Source organism: Echinops telfairi, unplaced genomic scaffold (genome assembly GCF_000313985.2).
Source record: "Echinops telfairi isolate 266 unplaced genomic scaffold, ASM31398v2 ScPeMD7_2565;HRSCAF=3150, whole genome shotgun sequence".
Taxonomy (NCBI): domain Eukaryota; kingdom Metazoa; phylum Chordata; class Mammalia; order Afrosoricida; family Tenrecidae; genus Echinops; species Echinops telfairi.
This window is the reverse complement of record NW_022106463.1, coordinates 1317682-1338670: the sequence shown is the minus strand read 5'-3', so window position 1 is coordinate 1338670 and position 20989 is coordinate 1317682. Positions and strand designations below refer to the sequence as shown.

The 20989-nt window shown below is 46.7% G+C and overlaps 1 protein-coding gene across 4 annotated transcripts in view; it reads left to right on the top strand.

The window, feature by feature from the left end:
- Window positions 1-6450, top strand: part of LATS2 (large tumor suppressor kinase 2) — a 61872-nt gene extending 55422 nt beyond the window's left edge. For all 4 annotated transcript variants that reach the window (XM_045294043.1, XM_045294042.1, XM_004714827.2 and 1 more), the window contains 3 exons: window positions 754-936; window positions 1737-1843; window positions 3903-6450. In XM_045294043.1, coding sequence (XP_045149978.1) covers window positions 754-936; window positions 1737-1843; window positions 3903-4385 — 773 coding nt within the window. In that variant the 3' untranslated portion in view covers window positions 4386-6450. The remainder of the gene's footprint in view (window positions 1-753; window positions 937-1736; window positions 1844-3902) is intronic.
- Window positions 6451-20989: the final 14539 nt, after the last annotated feature.

Genomic DNA, 20989 nt, shown 5'->3' with positions numbered 1-20989 from the left:
GGGTCCCTGTGAGTCAGAATCAAATCAGTGGCAGTGAGTCTGTTTTTCATAATCTTTGTAAGACAAGAGGCTGTGGGGTGGGTCACAGGGCTCACTTGGGGAACCACTCTGTCCTGTTGAAAAGACCCCCCCACCCCCCAAAAAAGTAAAATAAAGTTCCTCCACCTGCCCTTGAGGTAGATTCCCAGGTTCCTCACTTTCCCTCTCTGCCCTGGAGCCCTCAGCTCTCTGTGTGTCTGTTTTCAACCATTTCCCATGGCTCTGCTGTCTGGGGCCATCCCAAACAGCTGGTCGTTGTTGCCTGTGTGGCTCAGATTCTGCAAATAGCCGCTCAGATGCCATTCTTCGGGGCTCAAAGAAATCCTCACACTCTTTATTCCCATTTGGTGACATCTCCGTGAGCCTTGTGCCTATTTTTTTAAACCTCCTCCTAAGTCGTGCCTATGTCATCTGCCCAAGCCCCGCCCCCATGCTGTTCTCAAACCGGGGGCTAAACAGCCGCCAGGATCTCTGCACTGGCCTGGCAGCGGGGGGCGAATGGCGTCCCTGCAGGAAGCACAGCCCTTTGGGTTACCAGCTCAGCACCCCGAGGCTTGCTTTTGGGCCACCCAGTGCAGTGTTGACTGTCCGGGGAGGTGTTCTCTCTGCCTTGGGCGTCCGACCTTGGGCTGTGGGTGGGCTGCACTGCTCCACACTGACAGCTTCCTGTCCGCTCTCCTCTCCTCCCCCCTGGCCCTGATTCCCGGGTGCAAGGGACCCACGTCCGACACGACAGCATGGAGCCCGGCGACCTCTGGGATGACGTGTCCAACTGTCGCTGCGGAGACCGGCTGAAGACCCTGGAGCAGAGGGCGCGGAAGCAGCACCAGCGGTGCCTGGCACACTCCCTGGTGGGGACCCCGAATTACATCGCCCCCGAGGTGCTCCTTCGCAAAGGTGCGTGCTGCGGCTCTGAACTCAGACCCGTGGAGCCAGCTGGCCTCTGGGGCTCGCCCTGGCTCCAGCATCCCACCTCCTGGATTTTAGATACTGTGGTTGGACCGTGGGAGCCTCAGCACCCAGTTATTTCCGTAGCAAAGAGTCTCTGCGGACCCCGCCTGCCTCTGCTAGGCTGGGCCGAGACCAGATGGGGTAAAGGGGTAAGGGAGGGCTCTGAGGGAGCTAGCCTGGCACAGTGTCTGTGCAAGGCAACTGGTAGGGTGGCGCCTGGTCAAACAGACATGGGAGAGAAGCAGAGATGAGTGATCCTGTCCTGCGATCCCGGGGCATCGGCCCTGCCACAAGGCCAGAGCCTGGGGCCCAGCTGCATGCAGCTGGGAGAGCTCTCCAAGGAAGAGCCTTGCACCAGGAGCCTGTCCAAGGTTGAAAAGCGTCTGTCTGTCCAAGCGTTCTTTTCCCCAAAGTGCCCTCCCACCCTCCACTCCACTGTCCCCCTCTTTTTCCTAAACTGACTGCGGGCCCATGCAGGGGCCTTCACGAAGGGCTGCATCCAGCTCGCCACAGCAAATGACTTAATAAAATCAGGTCAGGAAAAAGTGCCCACAGGCCCACCTCTGGGAACAGAGCTCACAGCCGGGTTCTCTGGCCTCCAGTCTGCACACCCAGTGAGGCCATTTCCGTGCCGCTTGGCTCCCACCAGCAAGCATGTCTGCTTTCCCAGCAAACCCGCCTTCTGTCCTCACACAGTTTGACCCTGAGGATGACGAGGGAGTAATAGAGCGAACCTTCTCTTGCAGGATACACTCAGCTGTGTGACTGGTGGAGTGTTGGGGTGATTCTCTTCGAAATGCTCGTGGGACAGCCTCCCTTTTTGGCACCAACCCCCACAGAAACCCAACTGAAGGTAACTAAGAGGGAAGTGTTGACCAGTCTGGTGGCCAAAAAGGCACAGTGATTTTCCGAGGAGTTCCTTCCTTGGTGAATGCCTGCCCTCTTAATCTGTCGGTTGTATATGATGGGATTTGAAACTATTCAAATTGATGAAGCCCTGAAGGTGTGGTGGGCTCTGTGTTGTTGCTACTGCTAACTGCAGGGTCAGAAGTTCGAAACCACCAGCTGCTCCTGGGGAGAAAGACGAGGCTTTCACACTCCCGTAATAAAGCGTTAGCGTCTCAGAAGCCCACAGGGGCAGTGCTACTCCGTCCTGTGGGGTCACAAGGAGTTAGAATCGACCTGGTGACAGTTGTTGGTGTTTGGGAGTTTGTGGTTATCATTCATTGTGTTTAAAATTGTGTGTGTGTGTGTGTGTGTGTTTAAAATTGAACTTTACTTCCTTTTGATTCATGAAGATGTTTGAGTGTTAGACCGGGTTTGTGTTAAATATCGATGAGAGAAGCAGTGCTACCCAGGCTCCAATTCACACCCGCACAGGTCTGCCCCCGACGAAGTGTGTTTAGACCTGTCTTCTAAGTCAGCTTAGACAGTTGTGCTACCTGTCTCTTGGGGTTCCAAAGGCATCCTCTTGATAAGTTCTTTTCTCAAAGGAAACAGGACAATCACAGGGCCTGGGGAGGAAGATGGTTTAGGCAAATTGAAAACTGCGTTCAAGACAAAAAGGCAGGAAAGTTGCACTGAGAGAATTGTTCTCTTCCATCGTGACAATGTACCTCCCCTTTCTTCCAGGCTAGCAGGGGTGTCCTGAGAGTGCTCCTGGGAAGCCTGACCGCATGCACTCCGACCTTGTCCCTGATCTTGTCCCTTCAGACTTCCTTTTGTTTCCCAAACTCAAAGAACATTGAAAACAAACGTGATTTGAGTCCTTTGAGGGCACCCCAACCACCGTATTCAAGTGGCGTAAATCACAGAGTGCAGGATTCGTAGAGGGAGGGCCATGAAGGTGGAGACACTGTCTTCAGGAGTGTACATATGACCCTAAAGGGACGATATGTCAAGAAACAGTAGTTTTACATCTGGTTATTTTTGATTAATGAAGGTTTCTACTTTTTTTCTTTTTGGCTGTCTGTATTTGGCTTTATCATCCTGAGAACCACCTGCCAGTGCTAGTGCTTTTCTCTCTCTCTCTCTCAATTTTATTTACTTGGATGTCATTGTCAGGGCTACATGCAGCAAAACATATGCCAATTTGACAGGTTTTATGTGACCCTGCAAGTGGCTTTGATTCTGTTCTTTGAGCTGTGCAACCATCCCCACTCTCCTTCCCAAATTGTTCCTCCCTAACCAAAGGGAATTCTCGGCCTCATACAGCTCCTGTCCTGTCTAATCTTTCAAGTTGCTATTGACCATTTGATTCCACATAGATAGTTCTTAAAAGAGCATCATACTGAAGGCAGACATCTTTAACTACTCAAGCCAAGTTCGTTGGGTTTGTTTTTCTTTTAAATCATTTTATTGGGGGCTCGTACAATTCTCATCACAACCCATACATACATCCATTGTGTCAAGCACATTTGTGCATTTCTTGCCATCATCATTCTTAAAAACTTTTTGGGTTTTAAGATGATTTCAGGGATATTGTTGCATTAAGATTCAAAGATATTTTTTTCACAGAGCAGTGGTTTCAAGAGTTTATCTACCTGCCAGGGCTCCAGAAAGTCTAGAGTCTCTCAGAATGTGAAATTCTGCCCTGCACGTCCCCCTTTTGATCAGGATTCTTCAATGGCATCGCTGATCAAAAGGTCTAGTAATGGTAGCTGGGCACCATCCAGTTGTTTTGGTCTCATGGCAAAGGAGGCAATTAGCCACATATTTCCTGGCTCCTCCTTCCTCTGTTGGTCCAGGTGGATAGGGTGTCTTTACTATAGCTGCCCCAAATCTAACAACTGCTGCTTCTAAATCTAGTTTATCCTTCCATTAGGAAACTTAAATTATCTATCATAACCCTGTCACCCCTTAGCAGCTCAGAACCATGCAGGCCACTGAGGTATTGTTCTCTGTCCCTCCAGGTGATAAACTGGGAGAGCACACTCCATATCCCCACCCAGGTCAAGCTGAGCACCGAGGCCCAGGACCTCATCACCAGGCTGTGCTGTGCTGCTGACAGCCGCCTGGGCAGGGCCGGGGCCAACGAGCTTAAGGCCCACCCATTCTTCAGTGCCATTGACTTCGCCAGCGACATCCGCAAGCAGCCCGCACCTTATGTGCCCAAAATCAGCCATCCCATGGACACCTCCAACTTCGACCCAGTGGATGAGGAGAGCCCATGGGACGAGGCCAGTGGAGACAGCACCCAGGCGTGGGACACGCCCACCTCCACCAACAACAAACACCCTGAACACGCCTTCTACGAATTCACCTTCCGAAGGTTCTTTGATGACAATGGCTACCCCTTCCGATGCCCTAAACCTTCAGAAGCAGAAGCCGCACAGTCTGAGAGTGTCAATGGGGTCAGAGACCAGGCAGAGGGCTGCCAGCCTGTGTATGTGTAGGCACTCCGCAGTCCCCAGGAGCCTCGACCCGGGACATGCCTCGGGGAAGGTTGTGAGTCAGCCCACTGACATGACACGTGAATCCTGGTCTTCCATAGCGAAGAAACAACCAAACCCAACCGTCCAACCGCCATCTAGCGGAACTTCACGATAGCCCAACTTCCGATTGGCGTCCAAGGACCTTCACCACATTCAAACAAGATTTAAAGACAGCAACAACAACAAAAATTTTTTTAATAGAGTGTAAAAGAGCACTTATTTTGCTTATATCCACTTTCGGTTTCTGACAAAATTATAGGGACTAACTTTGACAAATCATGCTGCTGTTAGTTTCGACATGTGCGTGTGACCCGTGGCACTTAACTCACCTTTAGGAAAAGACGGAAAACTGAAGAAGAACATGTGATAAGAAAATCTCTTGTGCAATAATTTTAAAACAACAACAAAGCAAAACAAAAATGACACTGCTCCGATGTTACTGAGAACCGAACCATGGTTTTCGCTTTTCTTTCTTTTTTTTTCTTCTTCTCCCACATTTCAAAATTGTGATATAGTGTTAAAGGCTGCTTTTTGGTTGTTGTTGTTGTTGTTGTTTAGGTTTTTTGTTTGGTTTGGTTGTTTGTTTTTTGTGTGCATATTCTAGTCCCGTAGGAAGTGTGAGCAAGGTGATTTTGTCGGATGCCTGGTGCATGGAGGATGCCGCCTGAGCAGGGTTTTTCTGTTATAAAAATACCGTATCTTGCCATTCACAGCAGGTCCTGTGAAGACATTTTTACTGAGTTATCTTTGGATGAGGTGTGGTAGTGTGTTACTGATGTCTTGTGTGGGTGAATCCCTTGCTGTGATGATAGCCCATATATATATATATATATATATTTTGCTACAAAAAATGCACGCATGTAACTAAGAAGTGATTTTTTTGGGTGTGTGTGTGTGTGTTTTAAGTGTGCGCACGCACACATCTCTGGGAGTGTAAGTGGTTCTTTGGGGAGTGAACTGAAGCATCTATCCCATCCTGAAATCAGAGACATCAAAAGGGATTCATTTAGCGATGCCCAGACCCTGTTTAAGTTCGTGATGAAACTGGCCATTTCTCCATTCAGAATCGTCTCGGGATAGCTGGGTCACTGGGTTCCATAGCGATGCAGATAGTGTCTCCTCATTCCGCCGGCAGGTTGCCTGCCCTGAAAGGGTTAAAGGGTAGCCGGAGCCCGAGGGCTCTGCCCTAGGGCCTCTCGTCTTAAGCAACAGAAGTGTTACCACAGGTAGATGAGTCCTTTTAGGCTCCTTTCAGTTTTCTTTCCCATTTTCCTCTTTGGGATGTGCTATGAAGTGTCAGATCTTAATTTTTGTATTATCTTTTATTTTTCAAGATATTTTTCCAGGCTTGATTTTAAAAATCGAGGATTATTCAAGGAGACATTGGAATATGAAAATGATGAAGCCATAGGTATTTTCTTAGAAAAATAGGTGTGTATGTGTGTGTGTGTATATATATATATATATATATATACACACACACAGATATATATATATAAAACACAGATATATATATATAAACACAGATATATATATATAAAATGCATAGACAACCACACAAACTATTTCTTATTTCCAATTAGTATGAATCCTATTTAAAACGATTTCTTATTTGAGTAAAAAAAATTAATTCTTTCTTGCTTTAAAAAAATTGATGCGTCATGTTTCTCATTATATTATACCACATATTTTTCATTGAATTTTTTTTCATCGTGTATCCATTATTAGTATCTATCTAGGCAACAACATTTATAAATTTATCCATGTCTAAACAAAGAAAGAAAGAATTCCTGTGTACTTGTTTACATTTGTATGAATGGCATCTTCTGAAGTCTGCCGTGCTTGTATTGTGGCTGTCAGTATTTTCGCTCTGTCATGGTAATGCCGTCTTGTTCTTTGCGACACTCTGATGTATTTTCATGTGGTGGGTTCTTTCTCAGGAACTCCGGTTAACTATTATTTATTGATATATCATTGCCTTTGAAAAGCTTATCAGCACAATTTATTATTAAAATTTTGAATCCAAGTCCTCTGTCGTCGATGTCATGTTTCATTGGGCTTTGCAGAAGTTCATTATTTTTATCAGCACCTGAGAACACCTTCCAGCTCCTCCGGGAGTCACGTGTCCCCAGGGTTGTGAATGACGAATTCACAAGGGGACATACAGTTGCAACAAACCAACCTGTAACACACAGTTGTGTAAAAACAGGACCTACATACATACATACATACATACATATATATATATTCTTTTTCCCTTTTACACAAATGGAAGACTCTCCTTGTTTGTATATTTTCTTCATGTGATGTACCTTGACTATCTGTGTGGTCATCACATCAAGAAATTCTTCCTCCTTTATTACAACTGTATAATATTCCATTGTGAAGCTGTCTCATCATCCTTTCGGTCCCATGATGAATATCTCACTTGTTTCTGATGTTTAGAAGAAAAGTCAGAATAAATAATCTCCTACAAACATCATATTGTGCATCAGCAAGTAAATAGGCCGGATGGATTCCTCGCGGTGGAATGGGCTAGATCAGAGGTGTTTGTAACTTTCAGAAACATGGGCAAACTGCCCTACACATATTTGCAATGCACGTCAAGAATTCAGCCTTGAGTGCTTACCCTCGGGCATTTCTCAAAGCAGAGTTTGCCAGGAACAGCCCTGAGAGATGAAGTCATGTTTCTTTGGGTCTTTGGCCAAAAAGCCAGCAGGCTCATTGCTTGCTATTAAACAGCAGCTCAACTTCTCTCGGCCACTGTTTTTCAGTTACAGCAGAAATCTATTGTAATCTGGGGCTTTCAGCGGGTCGACACCGGGCCGGGACAGAAGACATGGCCAGTGCGGAATTTGCTTGCTCGGCTCTGGGTAAAGTCTTGCTTCTCCGATTCAAGCGTTTCTTGTCTTCCAACATCCTTGAAAGTGTAACACTTTACTAGTGCAAAAAAGCAAACCTACTGCCATGAAGTATAAAAATAAGGTAAAGTCAGAGCCTCAATCTGTCAAAATGATGCCAATATTTGAGTAGTTTTACTCAAAATAATGCATATGTTAAATCTCTTTTTAATTGTATAACCAGTCACATTGTGTAACCCAATGCTTTTGGTTCACCCATTGGAACCTTGGCAGGAATGGAGCCTGGCCGTAAAGCTGTGCAGTCACCTGGAAGTAGGGACAAAATGAAACCTGGCCTGGCCTAAGTGGCACTGAGACACTGCGGCCAATGGCGTCTCGGTTCAATCTGCATCAAAAGGGTTATCACAGCTGTCTGAGAAGCGTTCTGGCTGTACTTCCAACATATAACTTGGATTTTCTGGCAATCCATGGTACTCCCTCCCCAACCTCCCCCAACAGTTTTATTGGCACCTATTCCACATATCACACAATTCAATAGTTCAGTCGTATCAAGAAGAGTTGTACCATCATTATTACCACAATCAATTTTAGAACATTTTCTCTACCACCACGACCACCCCGACCCCCATGGTTAAATCGCTTTTAAAATGAGTTGTGTAATCACCAGCAGTTCCAGTGAGTGCTCTCTACCCCTCCACGGTACTTCCAGTATTCTCCAACACTGCCGTTCAAAGGTACCAACCCCCCTGGGTCTTCCTTATTCCAACTTGCACATCATGTGAGGCCGGTGCACCTTAGTCCTCAAAATGATGTCCTGGTCCTGCAGCACTTTATGGAGGGCGTGTGTACTCGATGGGTCCTTGTTGGCGCTTTGCCTCCAGGTCTTTGTATGTTTCACGATCGCGCTGTGTCTTCCCAGCTGTCCTTTGAGTGCCTGTGAGTCGGAACTGACTGCATGGCAGTGAGTGTTTTTGAATGGTGACCATAGTTGTTCTCATTGTTCTGAGGCCTGCCTTAGAGGATCTCAAACGATTTCCACTTATCTTCTCTTCCTGCCCAGCTCAAGCAAACTGTCTCGGGCTCACGGCCAGATTACAGGTTACTGAGAACAGAGACCCCTCAGTGCTTTTGACAGGTTCCACAGGAGATGAAGATTCAGAGCATCACAAGGGCACAGCCAGGCATGGCTTCGACATATTGTGATCATTGTTGGGTGGGGTTGCTGGCCGGTGCTGGAAGAAAGAGCTCATTACATTCCTCCCAAGTTTCATTCTTCACACTTGCCTGGTTGTGTCCTGTCCTAAATCTAAATGCAATTCATGAAGAGAAAAATCACAGGCAGCAGGGTGCATTTCCTCTGAAACTCCCGGGAGCTAAACTTTTTTCAGTTGCAAATTTGGGGAATGGAATTCATTCTACTTCCTCTGGATAGGATATGGTGTATAAGCCAAGTTAGACTCAGCAGGAAGTGCTTAACTAACTCCTGCTCCCCACCCCCCAGTGGAAATATTCATCATCAACCGGAAAAGCTAATTGCTATTAAATTCATTCTTAAAAGCAGTCCTATATGAGCATTGTTAACTAATCCATCAATGAAGGATTTTTTTTTTCTTTCTCTAGCTAGGGAATCCATCCATCTGCCTGTGTCTCAGGAAGGTGTTTTCATTACCCAGTGCTGCTCTAACACAAACGGCAGACGTAAAACAGAAATTTGTTTTCTCACGAGTCTGGAGGCTAAAAGTCTAAATCACGGTCTTAGCCAAGGGTCTGCAGTTAACAGTCAAGGTCCACATTGACTGCTAACTAAGATCTATGGTTCAAACCCTCCAAGGAGAAAGATGAGGCTATCGTTCCTGTAAAGATTTATAGCCCCGAAATCCTATGTAGGATCCCTGTGGTAGTTAGGTTTTGTGTCAGCTTGGTTGGGCCTGGATTCCCAGTATGCGATCTAACATAATGTAATCAACTCTATGATGGGATCTGCTGTGAGCAGTTGTGGAACGATTAGGGTGGAGTGCTACCCCCTTAATCAGGTTACAGTCCTGATACAATTGGAAGGCAGTTTCATTGGGGTGGGGAGGGGAGGTAGGAGGAGAGGCAGGGAGGGGGCCTTCTCCTATATAGGTTGATGCTGTCTGGAAGCTAGTTTACTTCTGCTGGGTCTAGATCCTGCATCTGTTTCATCAGCCTCCAATCCTTTAGACCTGAACCAGTACCCTACCATATTGCTTACCATTCCCAGGAGCCGTTAGAAGCTTGCTGATCTTGGATTGATTCAACTCTACATCCTGCTTCATCTTCCTGCTTCTTGATTGTCAGTCTCAGTAGCTACACAGTCAGGAGAAGCTTCCAGCTTCCCATCAGACTCACAGGCATGAACCAGACTGGATTTACCTGCTTTTATAACTGAATGAGCCATTTTCTTGATATAAATGCCTTTCTTTACACACACGCGCCCGTATCACTTTGCTTCTCTAAAGAACCCAGCCTCATACAGCCAATAAAAATCATTCACAAGACAGCATTTTGCTGGATTGGGCTAAGTAAGGCTTCCGAGGATGACGTGATAGGGTGATGGTATTATGCAGGTGGGAAGAACACTGAAATAACATAGTAAAATCCCCATTTCCAAATAGGGTCCTATTTGGAGGCCCGGGGGTCAGTGTTGCAATATACATTTAGGGTGAACCTATTTCAATCTATGACATCCCTTTGGCTCCCAAAATTCAGGTTTTTCCAACCTGCATAGTACATTCACCCTCACATCATTCTCAGAAGTCTTACCCTATTCCATCATGAACCCTAAGTCCAAAGTTTCATCTTGTGAATGATTTCAATCAAGTATGGGCGAGAATCCGTGTCTCCTGGGCAGAGCTGTAGTACAATATCACAATGAGAATACTGACTTTGGTAGAGGCAACACACAGGAGAGCTCCTTCCTCCCAGAGATCTCTCATGTTGCTCTTTTATCTCTTTACCCCTGACAACCACTAATCTGTTCTCCATTTCTATGAATGGGTTATTTCAAGAATGTTACAGAAACAGGATCATACACAGTATGTCAACTTTGGAAACTGAGTGTGTTTTTGCTCAACATCATTCTCTGTAGATTCACCCAAATTGTTGTATATATTAATCATACAATCTTTTTATTGCTGGAGTCTTCCATAATATGAGAAGAATTTTCCGCTGGATTTGGAATAAGTGCATAGAAAATCAAGCAAGTGAAAAAGAAAAGAAAACAAAAAAAGACAAGATTAATTCTGGGAAAATCTAGAGGTTATGCAGAAAAGTCAAAGTAATTACAGTTTGCTAAATGGTTCATTTAAGAATAGTATTTGCACAGTCATAATATGTGGAGAAAAGATTGACATTGTGAAGGATTTCATCTTACTTCGATCCACAATCAATGCACGTAAGGCGATCAAATGACACATTGCATTGGGTAAATCTGTTGTATAAGATGTCTTTATTGAAAAGGAAGGATGTTACTTTGAGGACTAAGGTGTGCCTGACCCAAGCCGTGGTATTATCCATTGCCTCACATGCATCTAAAAGTGAGACATTGAATCAGGAAAACTGAAGAATTGATGGGTTTGAATTACGGTGTTAGTGAAGAATATTGAAAGTACCACGGACTGCCAAAAGAGCAAGCACAACTGTCTTGGACGAAGTACAGTCGGAGTGCTCCCTAGAGGCGAGGCTGCTGACACTTCAACTCATTTACTTTGCACACGTTCTCAGGAGAGGACAGCGCGCTTGGGAAAGTAGAAGGGCGGCTTGGGAAAGTAGAAGAGGTGGGTGGACACGGTGGCTACAACACTGAGCTCAAACATAAGAACAACCGAGGGAGGGTGGCCAGGGCTGAGCGGCGTTTCCTTCTGCGGAACATGGGGTCTCTATGACGTGGAACTGATTTGACGCCACCTAACGACCGTGATATCAGAAAACACTCCATTTTGATTTCCCTAAATTCTGCCCTTTGCCGGGAAGACGGGAGAACAGGAGGGCATGCGCATGGAGTGAACTCTAGGCCAAGACCAAACACGCTGCCATCAAGTTGAGGTCCACTTATAGCAACCCTGTATGACAGGGTAGAACTGCCCCCACAGTTTCCAAGACGGAAACTCTTTACAGGGAGCAGAGGACCCCATCTTTGTCCTGTAGAGCAGCTGGTGGTTCAAACTGCTGACTCTACAGTGAGCCCAACATGCGAACCCTAGAGCTCCTTGTGGTGAGCACCGGGGGCTTTAAAAGAGCTAAGCCCCCGCCCTCCATAATGGGAAATGACGACATGAGGTCATCCATGGCTAAGACAGGACATTCAAGATGCTGCGTTCCCAGCATGCTCATGGGACCCAATTCCGTTGACAGATGTGTGTATTGAGACTGTCCCCTGGCATTTTCTGAAGGGCTGTTCGAAGAGCAGGGGCTTTTCCTTTTTTTCTTTTTTTTTTGGGGGGGGGTGCTTTTCCTTTTAAGGAGGCTGAATTCTTTCCTTTATGGCTAGGTAGTTCTGTATTCTGCTTAAGAAACCTGTGCCTACTTTAAGGTCACCAAGTAATTCTTGGTTTTCCTTTAGAACCCTTTCGGTTCTAGATTTTCCTGTTTAGACCAAGGATCCATGGAAACAGTGTGCGCGTGTTCAATGAATTTTTAAAAAGTGAACACGGTCTTTCTCCCCTGAGTGCCCAGTGTTAAGCGCAGGGTGTACACACATTTTTTGGTCCATTTTAGAGCAAAGGCTAAGGCTTACACTCATCTGCTTTCTCTCTGAATCACTGCGGTCACCATTCAGGGCCTCGCACGATGCCATGCAAGTAATGATCCTCAGTAATAAGTGCCCAAAGGAACCTGGAATGAAAGCCCGAGCGGTGCCAGGGCAAAGCCCTGCTCTGTCCCAGTGGAACCTCACAGGTGGTGCCCTGCCGATGAAGAGCAGGAGGCTGTCCCGGCCACCTGCGGGTCCTGTTTCCTTGTTGATCTCTGTCCAATATTGAAAGTGCTGCACTGAAGCGCTCTCTCTCCCTTCAAGTTTATGAGTGTTTGCTTTCTATACTTAGGTGCTCCACCGTGGAGTGGAGGTGCCCTGGTGGCATAGTGGTTATGCATCGGGCTGCTAATGGCAACGTGAGCAGTTTGAAACCACCGGCCGCTCCACAAGAGAAAGACGAGGCTCTCTACTCTCATCAAGAGTTACCGTCTTGGAAACCCACAGGGGCAGTTCTGCCCTGTCCTGTAGGGTCAGCCTATGAGTCAGAATCAACTTGATGGCAGTGAGTTCATAGCCGTTTGTGGAGGAGCCGGTGGCTTCTTTGAGACGGTGCATTCCTGCAACACGCATTGAGGCCTCTTTTTCTGCATGCTAGGGTCAAGGCCAATGTGACACACAGGCTACATGCAGTGATCATGGATAACACCCCGAGGGGGACGAACAGCAGAAATGTGGGTGAAGGGAGACAGCGGATGGTGCAAGATATGGAAATAACAACAATTTATAATTTATTAAGGGTTCATGAGGTTGGGAAGGTGGGGGAGGGAGGGAAAAACGATGAGCTGATATCAAGGGCTCAAGTAGAAAGAAAATGCATTGAGAACGTTGGTGGCAACATATGCACAAATGTAATTAATACAATTGACGTCTGGAATTGTTATAAGAGCTGGGAAAGCCCCCAGTAAAATGATTTTTAAAAAGAAAGAAAAAGAAAAACCATTATTGTGAGTTATTGTGAATGACTACTCCACTCTAGAGTCTGACAAAGGGCTACAGCCCTTATTAAATATGACCTTGGGCATCTTCCTTAAACTCATTGAGGCTCACTTTTGTGATCTGTCAAATGGAGACAATAATCGTATCTATTTCAGAGGGTTTTTTGATCTGAGTTGCGAGCCTCATGGAATCCGAAGCCCTGGGCTCCACAGAGGTTGGGGTGACTCCCCCCAGCTACCACCCTGAGATAATTGTGGAACCTTGAGTCTCAAGAAAATTGGGTTGTTTTTTTTTTGTTCATTTACACAATGGTCTGAATTAATGAGTAAGAGCTGTTTTGCCTTAGACATCGTGCTCTTTTAAAAGAATTACCTGTGTGGGTTGTTAGGTGGCTAGCTGCAAGGTCAGTAGTTCAAATGCACCAGCCACTCTTCTGGAGAGAGATGAGGCTTTGGGCTCCTGTAAAGGCTTAGTCTCAGAAACCCAGAGGGGCGGTTCGACTCAGTCCTACAGAGTCCTCTCGAGCCGGATCTGCTCCAAGGCAGTGAGACTGGGTTGCAGTTTTGAGTTTCAGGAAGTCTACAGGTCAGACTAGAGCTCCTTTTGGGGGTAAGCCAGTAGTTATTTTAAGCGTTCTTCAAGACAGTGCTGGACTGACCACAAATTGCTTTATTAATGATAAACTGGCGTATAAGAATCTAAAGGCTTCAGTGAAACAAAAATCCTAGTAAACCAATCATGGACTGAAGTTTATTTAGTATGCCTACTCCTCATTGAAGAACCCTGGTAGTGTAGTGAGCTATGTGTTAGGCTGCTAACCACAAGGTCAGCAGTTTGAAACCACCAGCCACTCTGAAGGAACAAGATGAGGGTTTCTACTCCCAGAAAGGTTTATGACCTCTGAAACCCACAGGGGCAGTTCGACCCGGTCCTAGAGGGGCTCTGTGGTTGTAATCTCCTCCATGCCATTGAGTTTGGTTTCCCACTCCTCACTTTTTGGATATGGCTGGCTTCCAAAGGATCTAGAGCAGCGGTTCTCAGCCTTTGGGAACTGAACGACCCTTTCCCAAGCGTCACCCGATTCATCACAGTAGCAAAATGACAGTGATGAAGTAGCAACGAAAATCATGTTATGGTTGGGGAGTCACCACAACATGAGGAACTGTATGAAAGGGTTGAGAACCACTGCTCTAGAGTTAGAAAACTGAAAGGGAAGAAGGCATTCAGCATATCCAAAACAGAAAGAGCTCAAGAAAAACATTCAGGAAAAAAAAAAATCAAGCCTGGAGTCAACAGTCTACCACTTCAGGAGGTAGCATACGAGGAAGAACCCAAGATGCTGGAGGGAAAAGTTCAAGTTGCACTGAAGCCATTGAGCCAAAACCAAGGCTCCAGGAATGGATGGAACACCCTGAAATGCTTCAGCCCGCCGAAGAAGCACTCACTTCTCTGTGCCAGGAAATTTGGAAGATAGCCAACTGACTTGGAAGCGATACTTATTTGTGCCCCATTTCAAAGAAAAGAGACTCAACAGAATGCTCAAACTCTAAAAGAATATCATTGATATCACATGCAAGTAAAATTTTGCTAAAGATCATGCAACAACTATTGCGGAAGTGTATTGACGGGGACCGGCCAGTCCAGGCTGGATTCAGAAGAGAATGTGGAACAAGGGATATCCCTGCTGATGTCAGATGGCTCTTGGCTCAAAGCAGAGGTCACTAGAAAAAATGTTTACCTGTGTTTCATCGACTGTGCAAAGGCATTGACTGTGTGGACTGTAATTAATGATGGATAACCTTTAAAAGAATGGGAATTTCAAAATACTTCATTGTGCTAATTCGGAACTTATACATGGATCAAGAGGCAGTTGTGTGAATTGAACAAGAGCATACTACAAGGTGTAAAATCAAGGAGGGTGGCATCAGGGTGGCAGCCTCTCACCATATCTGTTCAATCTGCACGCTGAGCACAATCATCAGAGAAGCTGGATTATGTGAAGAAGAATGTGGCGTCAGCATTGGCCGAAGGCTCATTAACCACCTGAGATATGCAGATGACACAAGCGTGCTTGCTGAGAGTGAGGAGGAAGTGAAGCACTTGCTGATGAAGACCAAAGATTGTAACCTTCAGTGTGGATTAGCCCTCAATATACGGACGGCCAAAATCCTCACAACTAGACCAATAGGTTACATCATGATCAATGGAGAAAAGGTTGAAAGTGTCGAGGATTGTTTTGCTTGGATCCACAACCAAGGCTCATGGAAGCGGCACTCAAAAGATCAAAAGACATACTGCATTAGGTAAATCTGCTACACAAGACCTTCTTAGAGTATTGAAGAGCAAGGATGTTCCCTGGAGGACAAAAGTGCATCTGACCCAAGCCATGGAATTCTCCACTGCCTCATCGGCATGTGAAAGCCCGGCATTGCAGAAGGAAGACGCAGAGGAATGGATACATTCGAATTGGTCTGCTAGAGAAGAACCCTGAGAACACCATGGAGTGGTAAAGAGGAAACTGATCTCTGTTGGAAGAAGGAAAGCCGGAGTGCTACTCCAGAGGCAAGGGTGGCGAGACATTGTCTTACAAACTTTGGACATGTTGTCAGGAGAGACAAGTCCCTGGAGAAGGACGTCATGTTTGGGAACGTGAGGAAACGATGGCGCAAAGGGCCGAGGAAGGCCCTCGACGAGATGGGCTGACACCGCAGAGGAACAAATGTGAGGCTGGCTCCGGCGGTGCAGTGTTTCATTCTATTGTGCGCAGGGCCGCTATGGGTCAGAGCTGACTGCATGGCACTAACAACAGTTTCTAAAGACCAGGTGGTTATGCAAAAAATAAATATATTAATGTTATCCAATAAAGAGAATGGTCCTAGCCACTCACAAATCAGAAGATGAGGACATCATGATAGAACCATCCAATCACACCATTACATAATTGCCAAACCACTGAGACTCCTGGGCCAGCCAAGCTGACGCATAACCTCCACCATCACGGCCATGCCTCCATTCTACGCGGCACGTCGTCCAAGCACCGCAGCAGTTGTTACTGGCAGACGAACCTCCTTAATGCACAGAATGGTTGGAGAGGAGATTTTTCAACTATTTTGTTGCAAATAAAGATAAAATCATCAGCGAGCTGGTCCATGAGGGGTTGCTGAGGTTAGTTTGGTGCCGTCAGGGGTTCTAACTCACAGTGCCCCAGAACCACACACTGCAGAGTCATGGGCCAGCCTCCTCACTGTTCTTATGTTTGAGCCCGTTGCTGTCAACACGGTGGCAATCCATTTCAAGGGTCTTCCTCTCTTTTTGCTGTCCTTTTAGTTGACCAAGTATGCTGTCCTTTCCCAGCTGCTCGCAGCTGGTGTTTAGTCCATCTCTCCATCCTTTGCTCTACAGCTCAGGGTTGCGGGATTATCATCCGGATCTAGTTCATTCGGTCTCTCCTGCCTGTTGTAGGCGGTCTGCCTAGTCCGCAGTCTTCTGTCGCTTTTCAATCCCTTCTCTCCATGAACGTCTCGAAGCCCCTTCACAGAGCTGAAGAACCGGGAACTGCACAACTTGCCGCTCATCAAGACCCCAATCTGACTGTCGCAGCCTGCTCAAGAGTTACTTTAGAAAAGGGAAATGAATTCTTCCTCAAAATAAACAGAACTTTGGGAGGCACGGGCCTGGCTGTCTAGGAGAGGTGATGTAGGAGGCAGGGGAAGGGTCCCTGAAGGGGAAAGGGCTCCTGGGTGGAGTCCACAAGTCTCTTTAAACTTGTTGGCGTTCAGGGGGCTTTCGCGAGTCCCTAGGGGAATGTGTAGTAGAGTGTGTGATCCAGACACAGAGAAGACTCCCCAGAGGAAGCGAGGCCTGGTCAAGACCTAAATGACAGTAGAAAACAGGTGACTTACCGCCGAGAGAGTGAGAGGTGGCGCGGGAGGTGGGGGGAGGTGCTGTGAGAAGGGTGGACTCAAACTCAATGCCATCAAGTCCATGCCACTCATGGCGAACCCCCTCACCCCCCTTGTGGGCTTTCAAGATGGCAACTCTTTTTTTATCATTTTATTAGGGCCTCATACAACTCTATCATAATCCATACACACATCAATTGTGTAAAGCACATTTGTACTTTCATTGCCCTCATCATTCTCCAAATATCTGCTCTCCACCCAAGTCCCTGGCTTCAGCTCCTCATTTTTCCCCTCCCTCCCCACTCCCTCCTCCCTCATGAACTTTGATAATTTACAAATTATTATTTTGTCATATTTTGCACCGTCAAGATGGGAACTCTTTATGAGAGTAGAAAGCCTCATTTTACTCCCGCAGAGCAGCTGGTGGTTTTGAACTTCTGACTTTATGGTTAGCAGCCCAATGCATAACCATTACGCCACCAGGGCTTCTTGAGAAGGGTCTATTGAAGCATGAAATGCTTGAAGGAAATTTGAGGCTGGAGATATAGGCAGGGGCCAGATCATGCTGGGCCTTATGAGTTTTCGCAAGGAAACTGGGCTGGATCCTGTGGGCAAGGTTAACCAAGGTAGGTTTCTGTTGCTCGCAACCAGTGACCACGACTGAGTTCCCACTGACTCATGGATGTATGCATCTCCACGCCAGCAAGGACCTCCACAGAGACTCTGGTTTGGGGCTTTAGGGCCTCATAGTAGGGAGGGGTGGATCCTTCACCTGAGGGAGCGTGAGCCTGCCCAGGGTCACGGTGAGAAAGTGCCACACGGAAGATGGAATCTCAGACCTCCTGCCTGTCAGGACAGAGCCGTTCTCTCAACGGCCACCCCTTTTTGATGTCACCACGTTTCTAGTGCCATGCCTTGCATCAGGAGGGAATTCTTTTAGTAGAAATCATGATGGGAACTTTAAGCACGTCGTTAAAAACTCTAAGCAAAGGAGAAGGCCACGTTAGGTAGGAAAAGAGCCAAGGGGCCAACCTGTAGAACCCTACCGGGGTTTCTTTCACAACAATCTTTTCTTTCCCTTTCCCTGGACTGAATCCTCCCCAGTTAACTCTTTTCCTCTGGTAACCCATCTTGACTTCAGCAACCAGCTCCACAGACAGGAATGCCCATTATGAAAGTCAAGCAAGGCGCCCCCTTGTGGTCCGAGGACTGGACGGCTTTCATTCCCCAAATGCCTTTGGTTGGAACAGGCAACCAACGACATAGCTGAAGAATTTTTCGAAGTCATAAAAATGTTCAAGTGAGTTGTGTGGTTTATGCCGTCTCCTAGGAAACCTTTTCAAAACAGAACTTAGCTCTGTCTCCGTTGAGCACACACAGTACCAGTTTCTGCTGGAGTTGTTCATCTGATGATAACAACACAACCATAGGAGAGCAGCAGACCTCCAAGTGTGATCTGGGCATTTCAGGGGGTCCACGAGGTCCCCTTTTCTAACCCCATATCTGGACGCAGGCGGACTTGTTCGGCACATATCGACCAAAACGCCATATGGCAACAGAGCAACAGTAGAAGCAGAAATGAGAATCCAGGTATCTTCCACTGAATCAGAGAGTTAAAGGGATTTGATGCAAAATGCGAAACAATGCCACCCATCTTCCTAACTCTTTAAAAAGTAACTTATTTTGCATGAAATGCTTAATTTATGTCAACAGGCAATGCGTTTGATATTTTAATACATATATTTTTTAATGTTCAGTTTTCATCTCTAATGGTATATCACAAAGAAACCTTAGTGGTGTAGTGGTTACACATCGGACTGCCAACCGAAAAAGTCCAGCAGTTCAAAACCACCGGCTGCTCCCAGGGGGAAAGATGAGGCTTCTACTCCTGTAAAGTTTTAGTCTGGGAAATCCACAGGGGTAGTTTTCCCTGTGCTATAGGGTCGCTATGAGTCGCCATCGACTCGATGACAGTGAGTTTGAATATGATAAATATTAACGACACAAGCTCTTCTCTACACCCCGGAAACAAACTCGTGCATAAAGTTGTTTGGGGTCCTCGGTCATTTGTAAGGGAGTGAACAGATCCCGAGGTCCTTCGAGAAGGTCTCAGAAGAATTCAGAACGTTCGGGAACTGCTGGAGCTGACAAGAGCAACATGCCAGCTTTTGACCTTCGAGCCACCTCATGTGAGTGGCTGTCCTTTGAGGCTCTGCAAATACAACCAGAATGCTCCTAGAAGCAAGGGTGGTGCGACTTTGGCTCGCTTGATCTGGACATGTCATCAGGAAAGACCGGTGGCTAGGAAAGGACGCCGACTTTGGCAAAGTAGAGGGCCATGGAGAATAACAAGACAGACTGAGCCTGCAGCCCCAATAATGGACTCCCACTTCCCCACCTTCCTGAGGATGGGCTTCTTCTGTGGTGTGCACGACAGACCCCCAGGAATCACACCCTCTCCAGGGCCCTGATCAACCACAAGTTAGTACCACAGAGGGGTTTAGAATCAGGTTAAATGGCTGTCTCTCTTTTTTTCTTTTTCCCTCTTTGTGGGACTCAGTTCTTAGCAGAGTTCTTTTTTAATCATTTTATTGGGGGCTCATACAACTCTTATCACAATCCATACATACATCCATTGTGTCAAGCACATTTGTACATTTGTTGCCATCATCATTCTCAAAACGTTTGCTTTCTGCTAGATCAGGCATAATTGTACAATTGCTGCCACCATGATTTTCAAAGCATTCTCTTTCTTCTTGAACTCTCTGATATCAATCAGCTCCCCTATATCCCCTCTCCCCCCACCCTGCCCCGAGAACCTTTGTTATTATGTGTGTGTGTGTGTCTGTATCATACACCACCAGTGTATCCGCTCACCTACGAATCTGTTATTCGTATCCCTCGAGTGGGGATACATAGTCATCGTTGCTGTCAGTCCCCCCCAGCCTTTGCTCCATCAACATCTGTCTGACATCCCAGCTCTACCTGGAGCAGGGATTCTGGGTGCCACCTGGGCTCTCCCGTTTCCCTGTCTCTGGCGCCCTCTGATGGACACAGGGTGCTCCGCAGCGTGTGCCCCACGCCCGCTCCTCGGACCCTTGGCACCCACGACCACCACCGCCCCCCCAGCGCTGCAGGACCACATGAAGGCACGTGAGAGCCCTCCACACGGATGCTCTGTGGTGCCCTCCCCACAGAGGATTTATAGTCCCAGAAACCTTGAACTCGGTTGCTGGGAGTTGGAATGGACTCCGTGGTAGGGATTTATCTCTATCTAATGAAGCTTGGGGAGCCCTGGGTGGTCTAGTGGTTATGCGTTGGGCTGCAAGGTCAGAAGTTCGAAATCATCAGCTGCTCCGGAGGAGGAGAAAGAGGGGGCTTTCCACTTCTGAAAAGAGTTACAGACTCAGGGTTAGGATATCAGGTTAGGGTTAGGGTTAAGGTTAGGTCTAGGATTAGGATACCGGGTTAGGTTTAGGATATGGGGTTAAGGTCAAGGTTAGGGTTAGGGTTGAAAACAAAACAGAGTGACGGTCTCAGCTCTGCCCTGTCCCAGAGGGTTGCTCTCAGTCGGTGGGGACTCGAGGGCAGTGAGTTTTTGTGTGAAGTTTATATTCTGTTCTCAATGACACTGAATCCATGTCGACAAAGAGCGACCCTGTGCGACAGGGCAGAACTGCCCCGTGGGTTTCAGGGGTTGTAACTCTTTACAGGAGTAGAAAGAAGCTTATATTCACCTACCCACACATGCACACTTATATTTTTATATACCTGGTTATATATCTAGCTATGTCATATCCCATTCAAATGCGTGGGTAACCATAGGAGATTATCATTGTCTAGGGCTATAAATACCCTGCCTGTCCTCATCATACATAGGTGTAAGGTCCTCTGGTGTCACAGTGAGTTAAGTGTCGGGCTGCTGACACACCAGGTGCTCCTCAGGAGAAAGATGAGGGTGTCTGTGCCCATAAAACCTTCCAGCCTTGGAAACCCACAGGGGTCACTCTACTCTGTCCTATAGGACCACTATGAGTTGGATTTGACTCAATGACAGTGGGTTTGGTATACACACACACACACACACACACA